The sequence below is a fragment of the Pelophylax lessonae genome (genome assembly GCF_965119305.1).
Source record: "Pelophylax lessonae genome assembly, chromosome: 10".
Lineage (NCBI taxonomy): Eukaryota > Metazoa > Chordata > Amphibia > Anura > Ranidae > Pelophylax > Pelophylax lessonae.
This window is the reverse complement of record NC_138777.1, coordinates 155,687,989-155,708,212: the sequence shown is the minus strand read 5'-3', so window position 1 is coordinate 155,708,212 and position 20,224 is coordinate 155,687,989. Positions and strand designations below refer to the sequence as shown.

Here is a 20,224-nt window from a genome sequence, read left to right as displayed (position 1 = left end):
CCAACAAGTGTTAAGCATTTCTGGGAACTCCTTCAAGACTGTTGGAAGACCATTTCAGGTGACTACCTCTTGAAGCTCATCAAGAGTGTGCAAAGCAGTAATCAAAGCAAAAGGTGGCTACTTTGAAGAACCTAGAATATGACATATTTTCAGTTGTTTCACACTTTTTTGTTATGTATATAATTCCACATGTGTTAATGCATAGTTTTGATGCCTTCAGTGGGAATCTACAATTTTCATAGTCATGAAAATAAAGAAAACTCTTTGAATGAGGTGTGTACAAACTTTTGGTCTGTACTATATATATATCGGGTAAAATAAGTATTGAACACGCTACCATTTTTATAGGTAAATATATTTCTTAAGGTGCTATTGACAATACATTTTTATAACATGTCAGTAACAATCCATGAATAATATTACTTTAACTGTTTCACAGTATGAATTTACCCCTTACAGAAGTGATTATCTGCTGTTTTTGTACTACAAAGGGTTCATTTTTGTTTTTTAGCCACAGGTGATAGAAAATGCATTCTGTTGCCAGTAAATGTCTGTGACCGCAGGCGCAAGTAGCTTGTATTAAGCTGCCTGTCATGCATAATATTATATTACAATCCTATCTGAAAATCTGCAACACAGTGTTTTTAGGTCTTTATTTTTTTCTTTAAATAAAAATTTTGATCTCTGAATCTGATATGTATGAAATTAAACCTCTGATAGTATACATATGTCATCTGTTTTTCCCAGAGTGGATTAGATATTTTGTTCCCTAACCACATAGTTGGTTATTTTTTACCACTGTATATAGATATTTAAGAATACATTTTCTTTTTTTTTTTTAACTTTACATATTAACTAAATTATTTAGGTTTTTATCTGAGAATAATTGTTAGTTGCATCCCTAAATAGAAGCTTAAAAAGAAAAAAAGTGTTATGCGATACCAATGAATATGGGAAAATGAAATTGGGTAGAACAAAGGATAAATGTAAGTATTGGATAGGGAATTGGCATGCATAAGTTATTATTCTAATAAAAAATACATGAGTAAAATGCAATAATTAAAGCAGTTATGATTAAGTGGAAGATTAATTATGAGAATAATAAAATAGGTACAAGTAATAAAAAAACAGCATATTTATAAAAGTGTACAAGATTACCGTTCTTGGGCAATGTAAAATAATACAAATGTGCCGTAATTATTAAGCAATACACCCATTGCATGGCATATAAAACTAAAGATACAGTGTTAAGATGGAAACAATATGTGACATGTTGCCCATAAGTTGATTGCTCAAAAGTGGATCTCTCCCACTGCTCCCCATGAGAGCTGGAAAATTTTGGTTAACACTGTGCAGCTATGAGAGAAGTTGGTATTATAACATAGAAAAACCAATTGTGAGCAAAAATGCCTCAACACCCCTCATGGACTAGAAAGACAGACCCATAAGATAAAATATTTTTTTTATTTTGAAACCATCTTCATAAAAAACGAGTAAAAAATGTACAAAGACATACATAATTTGATTAATCCAGTACAAAATAGAACCAGATACTCATTGAAAAATTTACAAATATGGAAAACATACGACCATTAGAGGTGTGTCGCTACGTCTATTGCCATACATGTGTAAGAACATCTGACATGTTTTGGACTATTTGTGTAGAGTCCTTCATTACAGGTGACACACTAAGTAACGGTATCTTCTAGATTAAGAAATGTAACCCATTAGTAATAGAATCACAAACCAACTCTGTTATACAATAGGTATTTGAGGCACAAATATGAAAATATCACAATCAACATATAAATATACAAATTATACAGGCTACAATATACTCACATAGTCATACAATTACATTGCACAGTGGGGCTGGATAGCCAATTGTTGATGCCGAATGGGTCTGCATGGTAGGGAATCCCTCATATATATTGGCCAACAGGCACCAGGGAGGACAAACTCACAATCGCAGGGACTCCGGGGTAGATGAGAGATCCATATACTCAACAGTCAGATGTGTAATCTGTGATAAAGTAAATGTATACAATAGTAAAAAGGATCAATCGATCTGACATTTAGTTGAGTGTTTTAAGGGATATACAGGTCCTTTTCAAAAAATTAGCATATTGTGATAAAGTTCATTATTTTCTGTAATGTACTGATAAACATTAGACTTTCATATATTTTAGATTCATTACACACAACTGAAGTAGTGCAAGCCTTTCATTGTTTTAATATTGATGATTTTGGCATACAGCTCATGAAAACCCAAAATTCCTATCTCAAAAAATTAGCATATCATGAAAAGGTTCTCTAAACAAGCTATTAACCTAATCATCTGAATCAACTAATTAACTCTAAACACCTGCAAAAGATTCCTGAGGCTTTTAAAAACTCCCAGCCTGGTTCATTACTCAAAACCGCAATCATGGGTAAGACTGCCGACCTGACTGCTGTCCAGAAGGCCATCATTGACATCCTCAAGCAAGAGGGTAAGACACAGAAAGAAATTTCTGAACGAATAGGCTGTTCCCAGAGTGCTGTATCAAGGCACCTCAGTGGGAAGTCTGTGGGAAGGAAAAAGTGTGGCAGAAAACGCTGCACAACGAGAAGAGGTGACCGGACCCTGAGGAAGATTGTGTAGAAGGACCAATTCCAGACCTTGGGGGACCTGCGGAAGCATTGGACTGAGTCCGGAGTAGAAACATCTAGAGCCACCGTATACAGGCATGTGCAGGAAATGGGCTACAGGTGCCGCATTCCTCAGGTCAAGCCACTTTTGAACCAGAAACAGGGACAGAATTGTCTGACCTGGGCTACAGAGAAGCAGTGATAGCAAAGGGTGAGTATTGCGCTCAGCAGTCAGTTCTCACTGTAAAGTGCTATAGTGCATATGTGATTGATCACAAACTTGCAATATAAAAGCAAACCTATTCAGTATGAGTTATATACATAAATCAATAAATAAATAGATAAATCAATGGTGGTTCATGTGATAAAAATTAAAGTGCTCAGTGCAAACTGTGTCTTCAGCAACAAACTTGGACTTGATGAGAAACCTTCACCATACACCTCCACCCAGTGGTTAGACAATATACTTCTTACCAGAAGAAGATGACCCCTTAATTACAGGGGGTCAAAACCGGCATTTATCTCCGCACAGGCTCAAGGCTGTCCTCAGGGCTGTCTCCACATCAAAGGATTTTAGCCCAAATGCCTTTAGGAAGCTCCGGATCTCCGGGCATCATAATGCAAGAAATAAAGGAAACTCTAATAGTGTATTATCGTCATATACTGGGATTTTAATAAGATAGATTGCACTTACATCATAGCAGTAGTTTTAACGCCTGGAAGTACAATACATTCGGCTGGTCTGGTGGATGGGACGCCGCTTGCGCATCTGCGCTCCACCTCACCGGAACTCTACGGTCTCACGCTCCCGACGTACGTTTCGTCAGCCGTGCTGACGTCATCAGGGGATCATGTTAGCACCAATTATTTTGCGTATACACAGAAGCAGCATGGTGGTGGCAGCATCATGCTGTGGGGGTGTTTTTCAGCTGCAGGGACAGGACGACTGGTTGCAATCGAGAGAAAGATGAATGCGACCAAGTACAGGGATATCCTGGACAAAAACCTTCTCCAGAGTGCTCTGCACCTCAGACTGGGCCGAAGGTTTACCTTCCAACAAGACAATGACCCTAAGCACACAGCTAAAATAACGAAGGAGTGGCTTCACAACAACTCCATGACTGTTCTTGAATGGCCCAGCCAGAGCCCTGACTTAAACCCAATTGAGCATCTCTGGAGAGACCTAAAAATGGCTGTCCACCAACGTTTACCATCCAACCTGACAGAACTGGAGAGGATCTGCAAGGAGGAATGGCAGAGGATCCCCAAATCCAGGTGTGAAAGACTTGTTGCATCTTTCCCAAAAAGACTCCTGGCTGTATTAGATCAAAATGGGGCTTCTACTAAATACTGAGCAAAGGGTCTGAATACTTAGGACCATGTGATATTTCAGTTTTTCTTTTTTAATAAATCTGCAACAATGTCAACAATTCTGTGTTTTTCTGTCAGTATGGGGTGCTATGTGTACATTCATGAGGAAGAAGAATGAACCTAAATGATTTTAGCAAATGGCTGCAATATAACAAAGAGTGAAAAATTTAAGGGGGTCTGAATACTTTCCGTACCCACTGTATGCACAGCCAAAAGTGTAAGCTGTCCCCCAGAGGTATCACCTCACTTGGATCCAGAGCTAAAAAAAAAAGAGTAGGTTTGGCTTTCATAGGATCATACCTGTCTGTTGTGTAACAAATGCGTCTGCTCGGTCTTAACCACCACCTTTGGCTGGATGCAATCTCAATCAGCCCTAGGAGGTGGGTATTAAATACTCAACCTAAATAGATAAGAGTGGTTACCGAATTAAATTACACATAGATCAGCTGGCTGTTCTTTTATTGGTCGGATGAAATATGCTACCGAGGGTCACATTTTTTGCTCTGGATCAAATCCATCCAAACCCCAAGAGGTGGCGATTTAAATAAAATCCGACTCCAAAGTGAGCCCAGATGGATATTCTCTCTGAAAGCCATATCGCCCCAGGGTCTAAATAAAACCTTTAATTTTAAACCATATCTAACTGATTTCCAATAAGGACTGTTAGACCTTTCCCAAACTATTTAGGACATACCTTCTTTTGGGACCTAACTAGACTATGCATTAGGTATGACTAACGTCAGGTAACGCTGTTTTGCCATATGTATGTAATCACTCATTTAACCACTGTATGGTTGGGTGAACATCCTATCACCTAACTGGGCGAATTTGAATATGTCAGTAAGGTATTTTCACTTTTCTGTAGCAACTGGTGTTAATATCTGATTGATATATTGTTTGATTTAAGTTTTGCATTGTATGTCTTTTCTGACGTTTTTACTGCTTGGAGGTAGGCCCCTTGTTAAGGCCTGGGGCTACATGTGGGAGATGCTCAGTCACATCTCCGGCACACAAAGGCCCCCCGTCCCCATTTGGACTTGGGTGGGCCTTACCTACAGACCTGAAGTATCGTATCTTTTCCAGCACGGTGCGGTCCTCCTCCTGTTTGCGTCCCGCTCTGGATTGCAAACGTCAGGCCTTTGATGCACCGGCGGTGTGATGACGCAGGACGCCGCTCCGCCCTGATGGAAGAGCCAGCCCTGCTCCTCTGTAGAATGTGCTCGCAGTAAAAACACAGCCAGCTGATCTATGTGTAATTTAATTCGGTAACCACTCTTATCTATTTAGGTTGAGTATTTAATACCCACCTCCTAGGGCTGATTGAGATTGCATCCAGCCAAAGGTGGTGGTTAAGACCGAGCAGACGCATTTGTTACACAACAGACAGATATGATCCAATGACAGTCAAACCTACTCTTTCTTTTACGTCCTCTGACAGTCGCCGCCCGTTCAGCCAGCCTTCACTAGTGGTAATGGCACCCTCTGCAGGAGCAAGCTAGGCAGTTTGAAAGGTTTATTAAAAATGTTCTATACTTAGACACTCCTCTAGGGGGCCATCCCTCAGTCATTATCCTGATCCAGTTATCACTGTTCCTCAGTTTTTGGCTTCCTAGCGTCAGTAGGCTAGCTTTTCCCTGCTGGGACCTAGCGCCTTTTTATTTCTCTCACTATCGCTAGTTAGTCAGGAATTTTTCCTGGAGGACTACAAGCGACAGCAGAGCTGGACCTCACACTGGATAGTATAGATCCTTATGGAGTCCCAGCCTGCCAACGAGCATCGCAGGTCATTGGTGCGCCCAGGCCTCGCAAGGACAGTGCCCCTCGGGATGGGGAAGAGCCTGCGAAGGTCCATCTTCGCAGAGGGTGTTTCAACTCCGGAATGCCCGCGTGTTGCTAGCATCTCTCCATGGCTGACGGCACCCCCTTTCAGGGTGGGAGGTCTCCTGTATCAGGGGGTGCCCGCTTTTTCTGGACTGGGGAGTACTACTACCCCCTTGTCCCTGGAACTAGGACCTGTAGGGGGGTTCTCTGGGCCCACTCTTAGAAGATGGCAGTGCTGGTGGTCTCTGTGATATTCCCTTTTGGCCAGCGTGGTAAGTTTCCCTCCCTCCCTGGCCCTGCTGAGGGTGCTGTGCGGGGCACTTGCTGTACCTGGGGGGCGTGGGGGGACTCCATAGCATGAAGGGGTTCTCCCTGGGATCCCCTGTGGTGGCCAGATCATGTGTAGGTACTATATTTGGCGCCGTTTAGCGCGGCCTCTATCTTGGATAAGGGCATTGGATAAGGGCAGGTTGTCTGGGCTCAGTGTATGGGCAGCAGCCATTTTAGGTCCTTGTCCTGGCGCCGAACGGGCGCCACCTTGGCTGTGGGCAAAGGCCTAGTAAGGGCGGTGGCCATCTTGCCGGTGATTCCTTCCATTGAATTTCATTAGGCACCATTTTTTTGTGGCTCAGGGCGGGCATAGGCCTCTAGGGGTGTGAGGTCACTTCCTCCCTCCCTTCCATTTCTTCACTGAGCAGCGTGTGGCAAGTACTGACACTGTGGGGGGGATTTTTACTGTTTTCTCTGGCATTTTCCTGGTAAAACTGTTTTCTCTTGTGGCTATTGCCTTTTATGAAGGGGCTCTTTTAGTAGTGCGAGTGGGGGTCTGCGTGAACTGCCGTTTTAAAGGGCCAGTGTCCCATTCATTTTAAATTGCAAATATGGAATCCCAGGATAACAAATTCCCCACAGACCCCTCTGACTCAGTTTGATTTGGTTGCCACGGACAACGTCTCCCCAGAGGGGTCCGTGTCCTCAGGGGGAGGAGGAGGAATCTTCCTCCTCGGCGCAGGAACGTATTGTGATGGATGCACTTATTAGTTCCATTAAGGAGACTTTGAATCTTGACGATGAGCCATCCGAGTCAAGTAAGCGGGCTGCCTTCGGGTTCCGAAGGGCCCAGAAGTCAGGCCAGGTTTTCCCCTGCCCTGAGGAGTTTCACGAAATTGTGAACGACCAGCTTCCGCTGAGAGACGATCATCTGTCTCAAGGGCCGATCTTCCATCCTGCTTTACAGTCTCTGGCTTTGACGGCATGGCTGTTGAAAGCCAGGTCTTGAGAGATAGGGGTTTTCCAAAAGCTGTCATTACTACCTTATTGAAGTCTCGGAAAGCTAACTCTAGAAAAATTTATCATCGCACCTGGAAGGCGTATGTTGCCTGGTGCGAGTCGCAAGGGTTCAATCCCCGCTCCTTCTCGGTGGCGAAGATTTTGGCTTTCCTGCAGGAAGGTGTGGATCAACGTTTGGCGCTGACCACGATAAAGGGTCAGTTGTCGGCCTTAGCCATTCTATTCCAGCGTCCCTTGGCGACAAATTCTTTGATTCGCACCTTTATCCAAGGGGTGCAGCATTTGGCTCCCCCGCGGAAGGCTCCTTTGCCTCCCTGGGACCTAAATTTGGTGTTATCCGTGTTACAACGACCTCCCTTTGAGAACAACAGAGACATTCCTCTGCCTGTGTCCCAGAAAGTTGCTTTTCTGGTAGCCATCACATCTGCTCGCAGAGTGTCTGTCTTGCCGTTTGCCTTATCTGGTGATTCATAGGGATAAAGTGGTTCTGCGACCCAGTCAGTCTTTTCTCCCCAAGGTGGTCTAGACTTTCCACCTCAATGAGGATATTGTGTTGCCTTCCCTTTGTCCGAAGCCCAAGCATCCCAAGGAAGTGGCCTTGCATTCCTTGGATGTGGTCCGGGCGGTCAGGGTTTACCTATCTGCCACGGAGTCTGTTAGGAAGTCTGATCCCCTGTTTGTCCTTCCTGAGGGACTTCGGAAGGGTTCGGCTGCGTCCGCGGCAACCATTTCTAAGTGGATCAACAATTGTTCAGGCCTATTCAATCAAGGATCAGGTTCCTCCTTTCCCTGTAAAGGAAAATTCTACTAGAGCTGTCAGTGCCTCTTGGGCTTTTCGCCATCAGGCTTCTGTGGCTCAGGTGTGCAAAGTGGCGACCTGGTCGTCTGTGCACACTTTCACAAAATTCTACAGAATTGATGTACTGGCATCCTCGGATGCTTCCTTTGGCCGTAAGGTTTGAGTGCGGCGGTTGTTTGAAGAGATGTGTTTTTTTTCTGTCTCTTCCTGGGGTGTTATTTTTGTTATTCTGGGTTAGCTCCTGTTTTGAACTTTGTTGCCCTGTGGGCTCTGGTTGTTTTCTGGCCCGGTTGATTCGTTACCTTTTCGGTAGGTTGCGTCTTCTCACCCCTCAAACCTGCACTGCTTTTGAACATCCCACTAGTGAAGGCTGACTGAATGGGCGGCAACTGTCAGAGGACGTAAGAGATAATAGATTTTTGTAAGAACTTGCCATAAAATTATTTTCTCTGAGTGCTCTGACAGTCTCTGCCCCCCGCCCCTCTGGTTCTTGGATCTGGGGGTTATTGCCTTCCGGTACTGCTTGGTACAAACTGAGGAACAGTGATAACTTGATCAGGATATTGGCCGAGGTATGGCCCCCTAGAGGTGTGTCTAAGTATCAAAAGTTTTTTTATCAACCTTTCAAACTGCCTAGCTTGCTCCTGCAGAGGGCGCCATTACCCCTAGTGAATGCTGACTGAACGGGCGGCGACAGTCAGAGGACTCAGAGTAAATAATTTTATGGTAATTTCTTACAAAAATGCTATTTTTTTTTTCTCAGCTTTGGATTCAAGGGAGGTAGTACCTCTGGGGGACAACTTACACTTTTGGCTGTGCATATATATATTGTAACGGACCGTTTCAGCAGACAAGGGGTTAAAATCCGTTTAGGCGATATGCCCCTTTCTGAGAGAGCAGGCACAGCTACTGCAGAACATCAAACTCCCGAACTGGATACAAAATAGCACTCCAACCTGGAACCTCACGAATAGCTGCTAGCAGATGAACAGGAAAAGTATACATCAGCTTACACTCCTAGCAATCAGTCTCCAACAGCATACAGTGAATCCCCCCAAGAACGAGACAAGGCTCCGTGTGAGGCTCAAGCAGTGGACTGTTTATTGAGGGCTACCTGCCCCCGTATTTATACAGGTCTCCCACCTGGTGGACACTCCCCTAGGGGACCAAATGGAAGACTGTAACACAAACAGACATGTATCACATTACAGACTCCCAGAAGCAAAGCATCCCCACTCTAGACAAAAGCACTCAGTTAATCAAGAGACATTCCTCAGGAGGGGGCTGCTGGAAACCATCCCCCCCCCCCTCTCTCTGCAGCTAAAGCTAGTTTTCACAGCGACCTCTATCCTGGAGACAATGGAATATATAATTAGGTTTAGCTTCCAGGATAGAGGCAAGACTCCATTACACACATGGGGACCCAAATACAGTATTATGCTTTAAAATATATAAAGTTACTTTTTATACATTAAACATAGACATGTTACATATCCCCAGATAGCTCAGGTCTGAGTGCACATTATTAGGTGAATGGCACTCAGACCCCATGAATACAGTTTAATCGCCATGGAGTCAAAAGTCTTTTAAAGTCTGGTCCAAAGGCAGTAGGCGGGCAACCAGGCTCCTCCAATGCAATGAGGCGAGATTGGTCTCGTCACATTATATATATATATATATTCTTTTATCCATGTTTAGGATCACTCACCTGCCTGATTTATAAGCGGAGTTAGGGCAATTTAAACGCCTAATACATTTACTATATATCCCTTAAAACACTCAACTAAATGTCGGATCGATTGATCCTTCCTTTTTGCTATTGTATACATTTACGCATCTGGCTGTTGGGTATATGGATCTCTCATCTACCCTGGGGCCCTTGCGATTGTAAGTTTGTCCTCCCTGGTGCCTGTTGGCCGATATATATGAGGGATTCCCTACCATGCAGACCCATTTGGCAGCAATTATTGGCTATCCAGCCCCATTGTGCAATGTAATTGTATGAATGGAAGTATAATGCAGCCTGTATAATTTGTATATTTATATGTTTCTGAATGTCATATTTTCATATATGTGCCTAATATACCTATTGTATAACAAAGTTGGTTTGTGATTCTGTTACTAATGGGTTACATTTCTTATTCTAGAAGATACTGTTACTTAGTGTGTCACCTCTGAAGAGACTCTACACAAATTAGTCCGAAACTTGTCAGGTGTTCTCACACACATGTATGGCAATAGATGTAACGACACACCTCTAATGGTCGTATGTTTTCCATACTTGTATATTTTGCAATGAGTATCTGGTTCTATTTTGTGTTGGATTAATCAAATCAAGTATGTCTTTGTACATTTTTTATTAGGATTGTTTCAAAATAAAAATAAAATTTTACCCTACAGGTCTGTCTTTCTAGTCCATGAGGGGTGTTGATGCATTTTTGCTCACAATTGATTCTTCTACTATATTATGGACATGACAAACCTGTTTATTTAAACACATACCAAGGAACCTCAGAACAATTAGAATTATAACATAAGGCTTGCCAAAACCAATTTTTAAAACATGGGACAATTTGTTGTGGTGTATGGGCTTTATCACCAATGCTTTTGTTTCTAGATAGGCTTCTGAGTTGAGAGGTGTGTAATCATACCCTGATAGTCCTTGAGTCCAATATACCCAGCTAGCAAAAGAAAACACATATGCATTACTTTAAGACTCCATAATCACAGCTAAAGCCTTTGAAGATTTAATACACCTAGAAGTGGGACAAAATTACATGATAAAAATAAAGACCGATGTATGGAAAATAGTAACCTCAGTATTATCGATCATGTAAAAAAAAAAAAACTGCTCCATAGCTTGGGATCTAAATTTCCTGTGCACAAAGAAAGTTAGATTTAGCAGAGAATAATGGTATGTGCGTTTATCACAGTTTTAAAATTCTATAACACCATGTTATTGTCCATGTTCTGCCTATATAGCTTGTATTTGGGTTGATTTTTAAAATTGTTGTTTTGTTCTTTGTGTTAAAGGCATTACTAAAACTCTGGAGCCAGTGACTGGGCAGCTTAGTAGCACAATTGCAGCAAAATTCACTTCACTGGAGGGAACAGTAAAGGAAAGTGTTGTCAAGATTGTAAAATCCAAGGTAATTTTTGAAATGAAAATGAGCATAATTAATCCTGTCTTGAAATTGTAATGTTGCCCTTGTGCTAAAATTTTGGTGCGATTTAATACATTTTTAGTTCTTTGCTTTGGGTAGATATCCCCTCGCTTTTTCGATCTGTGTGCCTTTTAATGTTACATAGTTAGGTTAAAAAAAGACACAAGTCCATCAGGTTCAACCAAAAAAAACAGTATTGAAAACCCAACCATACAATCCCATATACATAATCCTATACCTAAGGCGCATGATCAGATATCGAACCAAAGGTCCATAGAGTTAAAAGTCAATAATGGCACAGGGGGAGAAAAAGTCCATCATGTAGGGCAGCCATCCAGAAACCAAAGCCAGGGTTTCCACAGGGCTAAAACAAAGACAAATAGATGCGCCTCTAAGTGTAGACTTTGTCATTAAATCTGTTGTATAAAGTCTACACTTAGAGGTGCCTCTGTTTGTCTTTGTTATAATCCTATACCCGCTGTTGATCAACAGGAAGGCGAAAATAAAGCCCAGCAAAGCATGATCAAATTTGCTACAACAGGGGAAAAAAATTTCTTCCCTCTCGGGGGAGGCATGTTATGTGGTCTTTATTCTTTTTCATTAAACAATAGCGATAGACCTTTATTCTGATTTTATTATATTTTTTGTTGACAGAAAAAAATACAAAAATAAAAGGGAGAATATAAAACCTATCATTAAATATTTACGTTTACATTTCTTAAACATATAAAAAAAAAACAAATCCTACAGTGGATAAAAAATTCTAAAAAGATGTACACTGCTCAGGTGGATCTATATCCATAATCGGCCGTGGTTCCTGGAATTTGGATCGCCACTGGATAACAGGAACATGAAGAGAAAGTGGCCGCACACCAAAACGATTACTTGATAGTAGCAAAGATTTATTTGTACACATATAATAAATGGTAGACGCATTTCACGCGACCAACAGCGTTGGTCTATCTATTCCATTAGTTTTTCCTCCATTCTTGGACACATTACTATTTTATTTTTATTTTTATATCCAATATTTGGTCCTGGTTTTATGGATTCAATCTATTCACCTTTTGGAAACAATGTTTCTCTATCGTTCCTCATGCATATCAGTAGGGTTATACTGCCCCCTACAGGAGTAGGACACTAAGCAGAAAAAAAGTTTGGAGGGTACGCCCTCTCTCTTCCTGCATAGGATGTCAGTTTTAATCTGCCTAGTCAGGAGTAAGAACCTAGTTCCTTGTTGTGATCTTTGGTCCTGGCATAAAAGTGTTTTTGTTTTTTTTTTTGTTTTTTTTTTATGTAGATAGCTTTTTTTATTTGCTAGCTTTTTTTTCTGGAATTTTTTCTTGTGAGATCTTCAAGCAACTATGCTGGATCTGGGTGACGGGCTGGATGTTTAGATCCAGTGGTCACCCCAGCTGGCCAGCGAGCGCGCACAGACCTTAGCTCCGTGCTGGGTCGGCCGTGACATAGTCCCACTGTTGCGACAGCGGGGTTTATCTGGCCGATCTGCTTCTCTGTGCGGAGTCCCCTACGGTGCTGACGAATTTGGAAGTCACCATGTGAACTCTGGAGGCGTTCGGGTAGGTTCTGAACCTTCAGAAGTCATCCGTGGTCCTTTCCATGAGACTGGACTATCTGGGCCTGATTTTGGACTCGTCCTCAGCCAGGGTGTTAATCCCTCCGGAAAATTTCTTGAACCTTCAGACTGCGGTTCAGCTGTTGCTGTCCAGCACATGGTCTCCCCTTCGAACCTGCATGCAAGTTCTGTGACTGATGGTGTTTTTTTTTTTTTTATTTTGAGGCGGTCCCTTTCGCTCAATCCTTCTCGAGGATCCTTCAGAAGGCAATCCTTCTCACATGGAACAAGAATTCAAACTCTCTGGACATTCGGATCCAGCTGAGCCAGGTGGCCACGGAGTCCCTGATCTGGTGGCTTCAAAACCCGATGCCAAAGCAGGAAGTCCTTCCTCCCCTTATACTGGACAATTGTCACCAATTGCAAGCCTCTCCGGGTGGGGAGGGGGGGGGGGGGAGTCCTCAGCAGGTTCTCTGCTCAGGGAGTATGGTCCCTGGAGGAATCCAGGTTACCACTGAGCTGAGAGCGATCTGGCTTTGCCTAGTTCACTGGATCGGGCACCTGCCAATGTCCAGTGCACATTCAATCGGACTATGCCACGACCGTGGCTTATGTCATTCACCAAGGGGGCACCAAGGATGTCCTTACGGCCTTGGAAGTGACAGGCATTCTTCGTTGGGCAGAACGCCTTGTTCCAGGTCTCTTTGCTGTTCACATTCCAGGTGTGGAAAATTGGCAGGTGGATTATCTCAGTCGACAGGCTTTTTTTTGTTTTTTTTAAGGTGTAAGGGCCCTGTGCACTCTGTCCATTGGCTCAGCACCCATGATAAACCTGGTCAGCTCATAGACGGGGAGTCAGGACCACCCAGGATCATCCAGGTACTGTAGAAAATACAAAGGGACAATTGACAAGGCAAAAGCACTATGCTTGTGCCTTAAAGGGGCAGGAGCAGGGGGCGGACGTACAGGGGTCGCCATGGCGACCGGGCCCCATGCTGCAGGGGGCCCGAGAGGGCCCCCTGTATGTATAGAGAGGAGAGCGGCAAGCGCAGCTGAGACCGGAGCTCCCCGATCCTCAGCGAGTTACACAAACACACAGGCAGCTGATCTCTCTCTCCAGCTTCCTGTGTGTGAGTGCAGACTGAGCAGAGACGAGCACTGAACCCGCCCCTCCCCCTTCCTGTGTGTTTCCTGACTGTACAGTACACGGAGGGGAGGGGGCGGGACCAGCTCTCTCCACTCTCTACAACATCGCTCTGATCTGAGGTCTGTGATGATTATAACTAATATAATACTGTACTAACTTGCAGGGGGGGGGGTATGAAGATGGGAGGTGTGTGTGTGTGTGTGGGGGGGGGGTGTATGGAGATGGAGGGGTGTGTAAAGCTGGGGGGGGGGGTGTATGTAAAATTCCTACCACCCCACCCATCATCTTCATCCCCCTGTCATCTTCCCACCATCCCACCCGTCATCTTCATCCCCCTGTCATCTTCCCACCATCCCACCCCCTGTCATCTTCCCACCATCCCACCCGTCATCTTCATCCCCCTGTCATCTTCCCACCATCCCATCTGTCATCTTCCCACCATCCCATCTGTCATCTTCCCACCATCCCACCCATCATCTTCATCCCCCTGTCATCTTCCCACCATCCCACCCCCTGTCATCTTCCCACCATCCCACCCATCATCTTCATCCCCCTGTCATCTTCCCACCATCCCACCCGTCATCTTCATCCCCCCGTCATCTTCCCACCATCCCACCCGTCATCTTCATCCCCCTGTCATCTTCCCACCATCCCACCCCCTGTCATCTTCCCACCATCCCACCCGTCATCTTCATCCCCCTGTCATCTTCCCACCATCCCACCCGTCATCTTCATCCCCCTGTCATCTTCCCACCATCCCACCCGTCATCTTCATCCCCCTGTCATCTTCCCACCATCCCACCCCCTGTCATCTTTCTACCATCCCACCCGTCATCTTCATCCCCCTGTCATCTTCCCACCATCCCACCCGTCATCTTCATCCCCCTGTCATCTTCCCACCATCCCACCTGTCATCTTCATCCCCCTGTCATCTTCCCACCATCCCACCCCCTGTCATCTTCCTACCATCCCACCCGTCATCTTCATCCCCACTGTCATCTTCCCACCATCCCACCCCCTGTCATCTTCCCACCATCCCACCCCCTGTCATCTTCCCACCATCCCACCTCTCATCTTCATCCCCCTGTCATCTTCCTACCACCCCCCCTGTCATCTTCATCCCCCTGTCATCTTCCCACCATCCCACCTGTCATCTTCCCACCATCCCACCCATCATCTTCATCCCCCTGTCATCTTCCCACCATCCCACCTGTCATCTTCATCCCCCTGTCATCTTCCCACCATCCCACCCACTGTCATTTTCCCACCATCCCACCTGTCATCTTCATCCCCCTGTCATCTTCATCCCCCTGTCATCTTCCCACCATCCCACCCGTCATCTTCATCCCCCTGTCATCTTCCCACCATCCCACCTGTCATCTTCATCCCCCTGTCATCTTCCCACCATCCCACCCCTGTCATCTTCATCCCCACTGTCATCTTCCTACCATCCCACCCGTCATCTTCATCCCCACTGTCATCTTCCCACCATCCCACCCCCTGTCATCTTCCCACCATCCCACCCCCTGTCATCTTCCTACCATCCCACCCCCTGTCATCTTCATCCCCACTGTCATCTTCCTACCATCCATATTGTAAAAAAAAAAAAATGAATTAGGGCTCTTTCACACGGGCGATCCGATCAGATCCGCCTGTCAGTTTTTCAGGCGGATCTGATCTGATCCTCCATGCAGCTCTATGGGGCAGCGGATGTCAGCGGAGACACCTCCGCTGACACCCGCTGCCATCCGTATCCGATCCTGTTCGTGAAATCCGGAGGGATGGAAACCCTATTTTTCCATCCGTTCAGGGATCGGATTGGATGAGAGCGGACAGGCGGTCCGCTCTCATCCGATCCCCCATAGAGAGCAGCGGGAGCTGTGACACCTCCCTCTCCGCACTGCAAGCGGAGACGGAGCTGTCATCCACCGGCTCAGCGGGGATCGGCGGATCGATCCCCGCTGAGCAGCATGGATCCGCCTACGGAGGCGGACCGTGTGAAAGAGCCCTTAAGCAAATTCTAGAAAAATGTAATTAAAATAAAAAACTACTGACACTAATGGCAGAACTACCACACAAACAATTTACTTGCGACCGGCCCTGGCGTTCCGCCACCAGGCTGGGAGGGAAGGGCCCCGTCGGGGGGGGGGCCCTTTATGGTTTCTTGCATCGGGGCCCTGAGGGTTCTAGTTACGCCACTGGGCAGGAGCATGTTTTTTTTTTTTGGGGTGGGGGTGGTTTATAACCACTTTAAAGTAAAAACCTTAACACCAAGTTCACTATATGGACCCCTTATGTATTTGTACATAGTGATCATATCTCCTCTAAATTCAGTACTTCTAATCTGTCCTCCTAGCTGAGCTCCTCCATGCCTCTTATCAGTTTGGTTGCCCTTCTCTGCACTTTCTCCAGTTCCCAGATATCCTTTTTGTGAACTGTTGCCCAAAACTGCACTGCATATTCCAGATGAGGTCTTACTAACGATTTGTACAGGGGCAAAATGCTCTCTCTCTCTCTCTCTGGAGTCCATGCCTCTCTTATTACAAGAAAGGACTTTGCTTGCTTTTGAAACTGCAGCTTGGCATTGCATAGTTACATAGTTAGTGAGGTTGAAAAAAGACAACAGTCCATCCAGTTAAACCTATGATGTGTGTGTGTGTGTTTGCTTTTAACCGTACATTGTATACCCCTGTATGTTGTCTCTAAGGTGTCCATCTAACAGTTTTTTGAAACTATCAATGCTCCCTGCTGATACGAGAATTCCACATCCTTACCGCTCTTACAGTGAAGAACCCCTTACGCATTTTAAGGTTAAACCGCCTTTCCTCTAGTTTTAGTGAGTGGCCACGCGTCTTATTGTATTCCCTTACTCTGAATAGTTTGTTCCTTATGCCAGGGTCGACAGTACAGTATTTGTACATTGATATCATATCCCCCCTCGATCTTCTCTTCTCCAGAGAGAATAGGTTCAGTGCTTGTAGTCTTTCCTCATAGCTGATGTTCTCCATTCCCCTAATTATTTTTGTTGCCCTTCTCTGGACTCTTTCCAATTCTAGCACATCCTTCCTGAGGACCAGTGCCCAGAACTGGACAGCATACTCCAGATGTGGCCAGACCAGAGTCTTGTAGAGTGGGAGAATAATCTCTTTATTTCTGGAGTGAATCCCCTTTTTTATACATCCCAGTATTCTGTTGGCTTTACTTGCAGCGGCTTGGCATTGCATGCCACTGCCAAGCCTGTTGTCTACCAGTACCCCCAAGTCTTTTTCCATCTTAGACTCACCCAGAGGTTCCCCCCCTAGTGAGTAGCTTGCTTTCTGGTTTCTGGCCCCCAAGTGCATTACTTTAAATTTTTCAACATTAAACCTCATCTGCCATGTAGTTGCCCACCCCGTTATTTTGTTCAGGTCCGCTTGTAAGGTTTCCACATCCTGCATAGAAGATATTGGCATGCCTAGTTTAGTATCATCTGCAAATACCGAGATTGTACTAGATATCTCCTCCTCTAGATCATTTATGAATAAATTAAACAGGATTGGTCCCAGGACCGAATCCTGGGGGACCCCACTTTCCACACCCGCCCAATCCGAGTACTCCCCATTAATCACCACCCTCTGGACTCTCCCCTGGAGCCAGTTCTCTATCCAGGTACTCACCTTATGGTCCATACCTACCTTCCTTAGTTTGTACAGTAAGCGTTTGTGGGGAACAGTGTCAAAGGCCTTTGCAAAGTCCAGATACACCACATCCACCGGCTTACCTTTATCTAGGTGGCAGCTCACTTCATCGTAGAAGGTTAATAGATTGGTTTGGCAAGAACGATTTTTCATAAATCCATGCTGATTGCTACTAATAATACAGTTTTCATTACTAAAGTCTTGTATGTGGTCCCTTAACATCCCCTCCAAAATCTTGCAGACTACAGATGTTAGGCTGACCGGCCTATAGTTCCCCGGGATACACCTCGGCCCCTTTTTAAATATTGGTACCACGTTGGCTTTTTTCCAATCAGCTGGCACCATACCCATCTGTAAACTATCCTTAAAGATCAAGAATAAGGGTCTGGCAATCACCTGGCTGAGCTCTTTAAGAACCCTCGGGTGCAAGCCATCCGGTCCCGGTGATTTATTTATGTTAAGTTTCTCTAGTTTAGTTCTAAGTCTATCTTCTGTTAGCCATGGCGGCACTTCCTGAGGTGTGTTGTTTAGTTCGGCCTTACAAGCTAGGTTCGTGTAGCCCCCCGATTCTTTTGTGAAGACTGAAGAGAAGAAATGATTTAACACTTCCGCCTTTTCTTTGTCCTCAGTGGCCATATTACCTTTGTCATCTTTTATGGGGCCAATGTGTTCTTACTGTTTATATACTAAAAGAACTTCTTGGGGTTCTTTTTACTCTCCTCCGCTATGTCTCTCGTGTTCTATTTTAGCCACCCTGATTTCGCCTTTACATTTCTTATTACACTCTTTGTAATGCTTAAATGCTGCCAATGACCCCTCAGTCTTGTATTTTTTGAAGGCCTTTTCTTTAGCACTAATATGCATTTTTATGTTGGAGTTTAACCACCCAGGGTTTAATTTTGCTCTTTTAAATTTATTTCCCTTTGGAATGCACTGGTCAATCCCCTTGTTAAGTATGCTCTTGAAGCAATCCCATTTTTCCTCCGTGTTCTTTGTTCCCAGGGTTCTATCCCAATTGATATTTTCTAGCAGCGAGCGCAGTTTAGGGAAATTGGCTCTTTTGAAATTCAGCGTCCTTATATTACCCCTCTGCTTCCTATAACTGTAATTAATACTGAAACTTATTGACCTATGGTCACTGTTTCCTAAGTTGTCCCGTATTTCTATATCCGTGATCAGGTCTGAATTGTTGGTAATCAGCAGGTCAAGTACCGCATCTTTTCTCGTCGGTGCATTCACCATCTGACCCATGAAATTGTCCTGCAAAACATTTAGGAACTGCCTAGCCTTGGCTGAGTGTGCGGTTCCTTCTGCCCAGTCTATATCTGGATAATTAAAGTCCCCCATTATAATGACATTTCCCGTCCTTGCTGCCAATCCTATCTGTAACATGAGGTCCGCCTCCCCCTCCTCCCTCAGGTTGGGGGGCCTATAGCATACGCCCAATATTACCTTCCCCACCGTGCCTTCCCTTTGAAGCTCTACCCATAGGGATTCTGCCTCGTCCATAGCTCCATTATTAATATCATCCCTCATATTTACCTGTATACTGTTCTTAATATACAGACATACCCCTCCCCCTTTTTTACCTTCTCTATCTCTGCGATAAAGGGAATATCCCTGAATGGACGCCATCCAATCATGAGAGCTGTCAAACCAAGTCTCAGTTATCCCCACAAAATCTAAGTCCTCCTCAAACATCAGTAGCTCCAGCTCTCCCATCTTGTTGGCCAGGCTTCTGGCATTGGTATACAAACCTCTTAATTTTGACCGGTTACATATATCCTCATTTAATGTTTTTAGGCTACTCTCTTGATTTTTTCCCATACCCACCCTGGGTATAGGAGCTCCGAACACCCTACCGCTAATGCCCCCATTTCTGCCCTCTGAAACTTGCTTACCGCTGGCTAATTCTACATCTGTACCCTCCCCCCCATTCCCTAGTTTAAAAGCCCCTCTAACTTTTTGGCCATCCTCTCACCCAGTACGGCTGCACCCACCCCATTTAGGTGCAATCCGTCCCTACCAAAGAGCCGGTGACCGACTGAGAAGTCGGCCCAGTTCTCCAGGAACCCGAAACCCTCCTTACTACACCAGCTCCTCAGCCACTCGTTAACTTCCCTAATCTCCCGCTGCCTCTCTGGTGTGGCTCGAGGTACAGGTAGTATTTCGGAAAATACTACCTTGGAGGTCCTTCTCCTCAACTTAGCGCCTAAGTCCCTGAAATCGTTTAGGACTCTCCATCTTACTCTGCCTATGTCATTGGTACCCACATGTACCATGACAGCTGGGTCTTCCCCAGCCCCACCCAATAATCTGTTCACCCGATTCGCGATGTGCATGCTATTATTAAGCTTATGATCTACCAAAACCCCCAGATCCTTCTCCACCATTGATTCCCCCAGTTGTACTCCCCCCTAGTATGTATGATGCATGCATTTTCTAAGCCCCCAAGTGCATAACTTTACATTTATCAATAATAACCCTCATTTGCCACCTAGTTGCCCAATAAAACAGTGCATTGAGGTTGGCTTGTAAGATTGAGACACCCTCCATAGCTTGGTGTCATCTGCAAAGACTGAAATGGTACTTTTAATCCCAGACCCTATATTTAAAAGGATTTTAAAAAGTAAGGATCCCTACAATGAACCTTCGGGTACACCACTGAAAACCTTAGACCATTCAGAGTAAGAATCATTAACCAGTACTCTCTGAATTTCTTTTTGCCAGTTTTCTATCCATTTACAA

At 44.8% G+C, this 20,224-nt stretch overlaps 1 protein-coding gene across 2 annotated transcripts in view; it reads left to right on the top strand.

The window, feature by feature from the left end:
• The window catches only part of EDC4 (enhancer of mRNA decapping 4), a 629,569-nt gene that overhangs the window by 460,191 nt on the left and 149,154 nt on the right, over positions 1 to 20,224 (top strand). For both annotated transcript variants that reach the window (XM_082271180.1, XM_082271179.1), the window contains exon 23: positions 10,946 to 11,061. In XM_082271180.1, the coding sequence (XP_082127306.1) occupies positions 10,946 to 11,061 (116 nt within the window). The remainder of the gene's footprint in view (positions 1 to 10,945; positions 11,062 to 20,224) is intronic.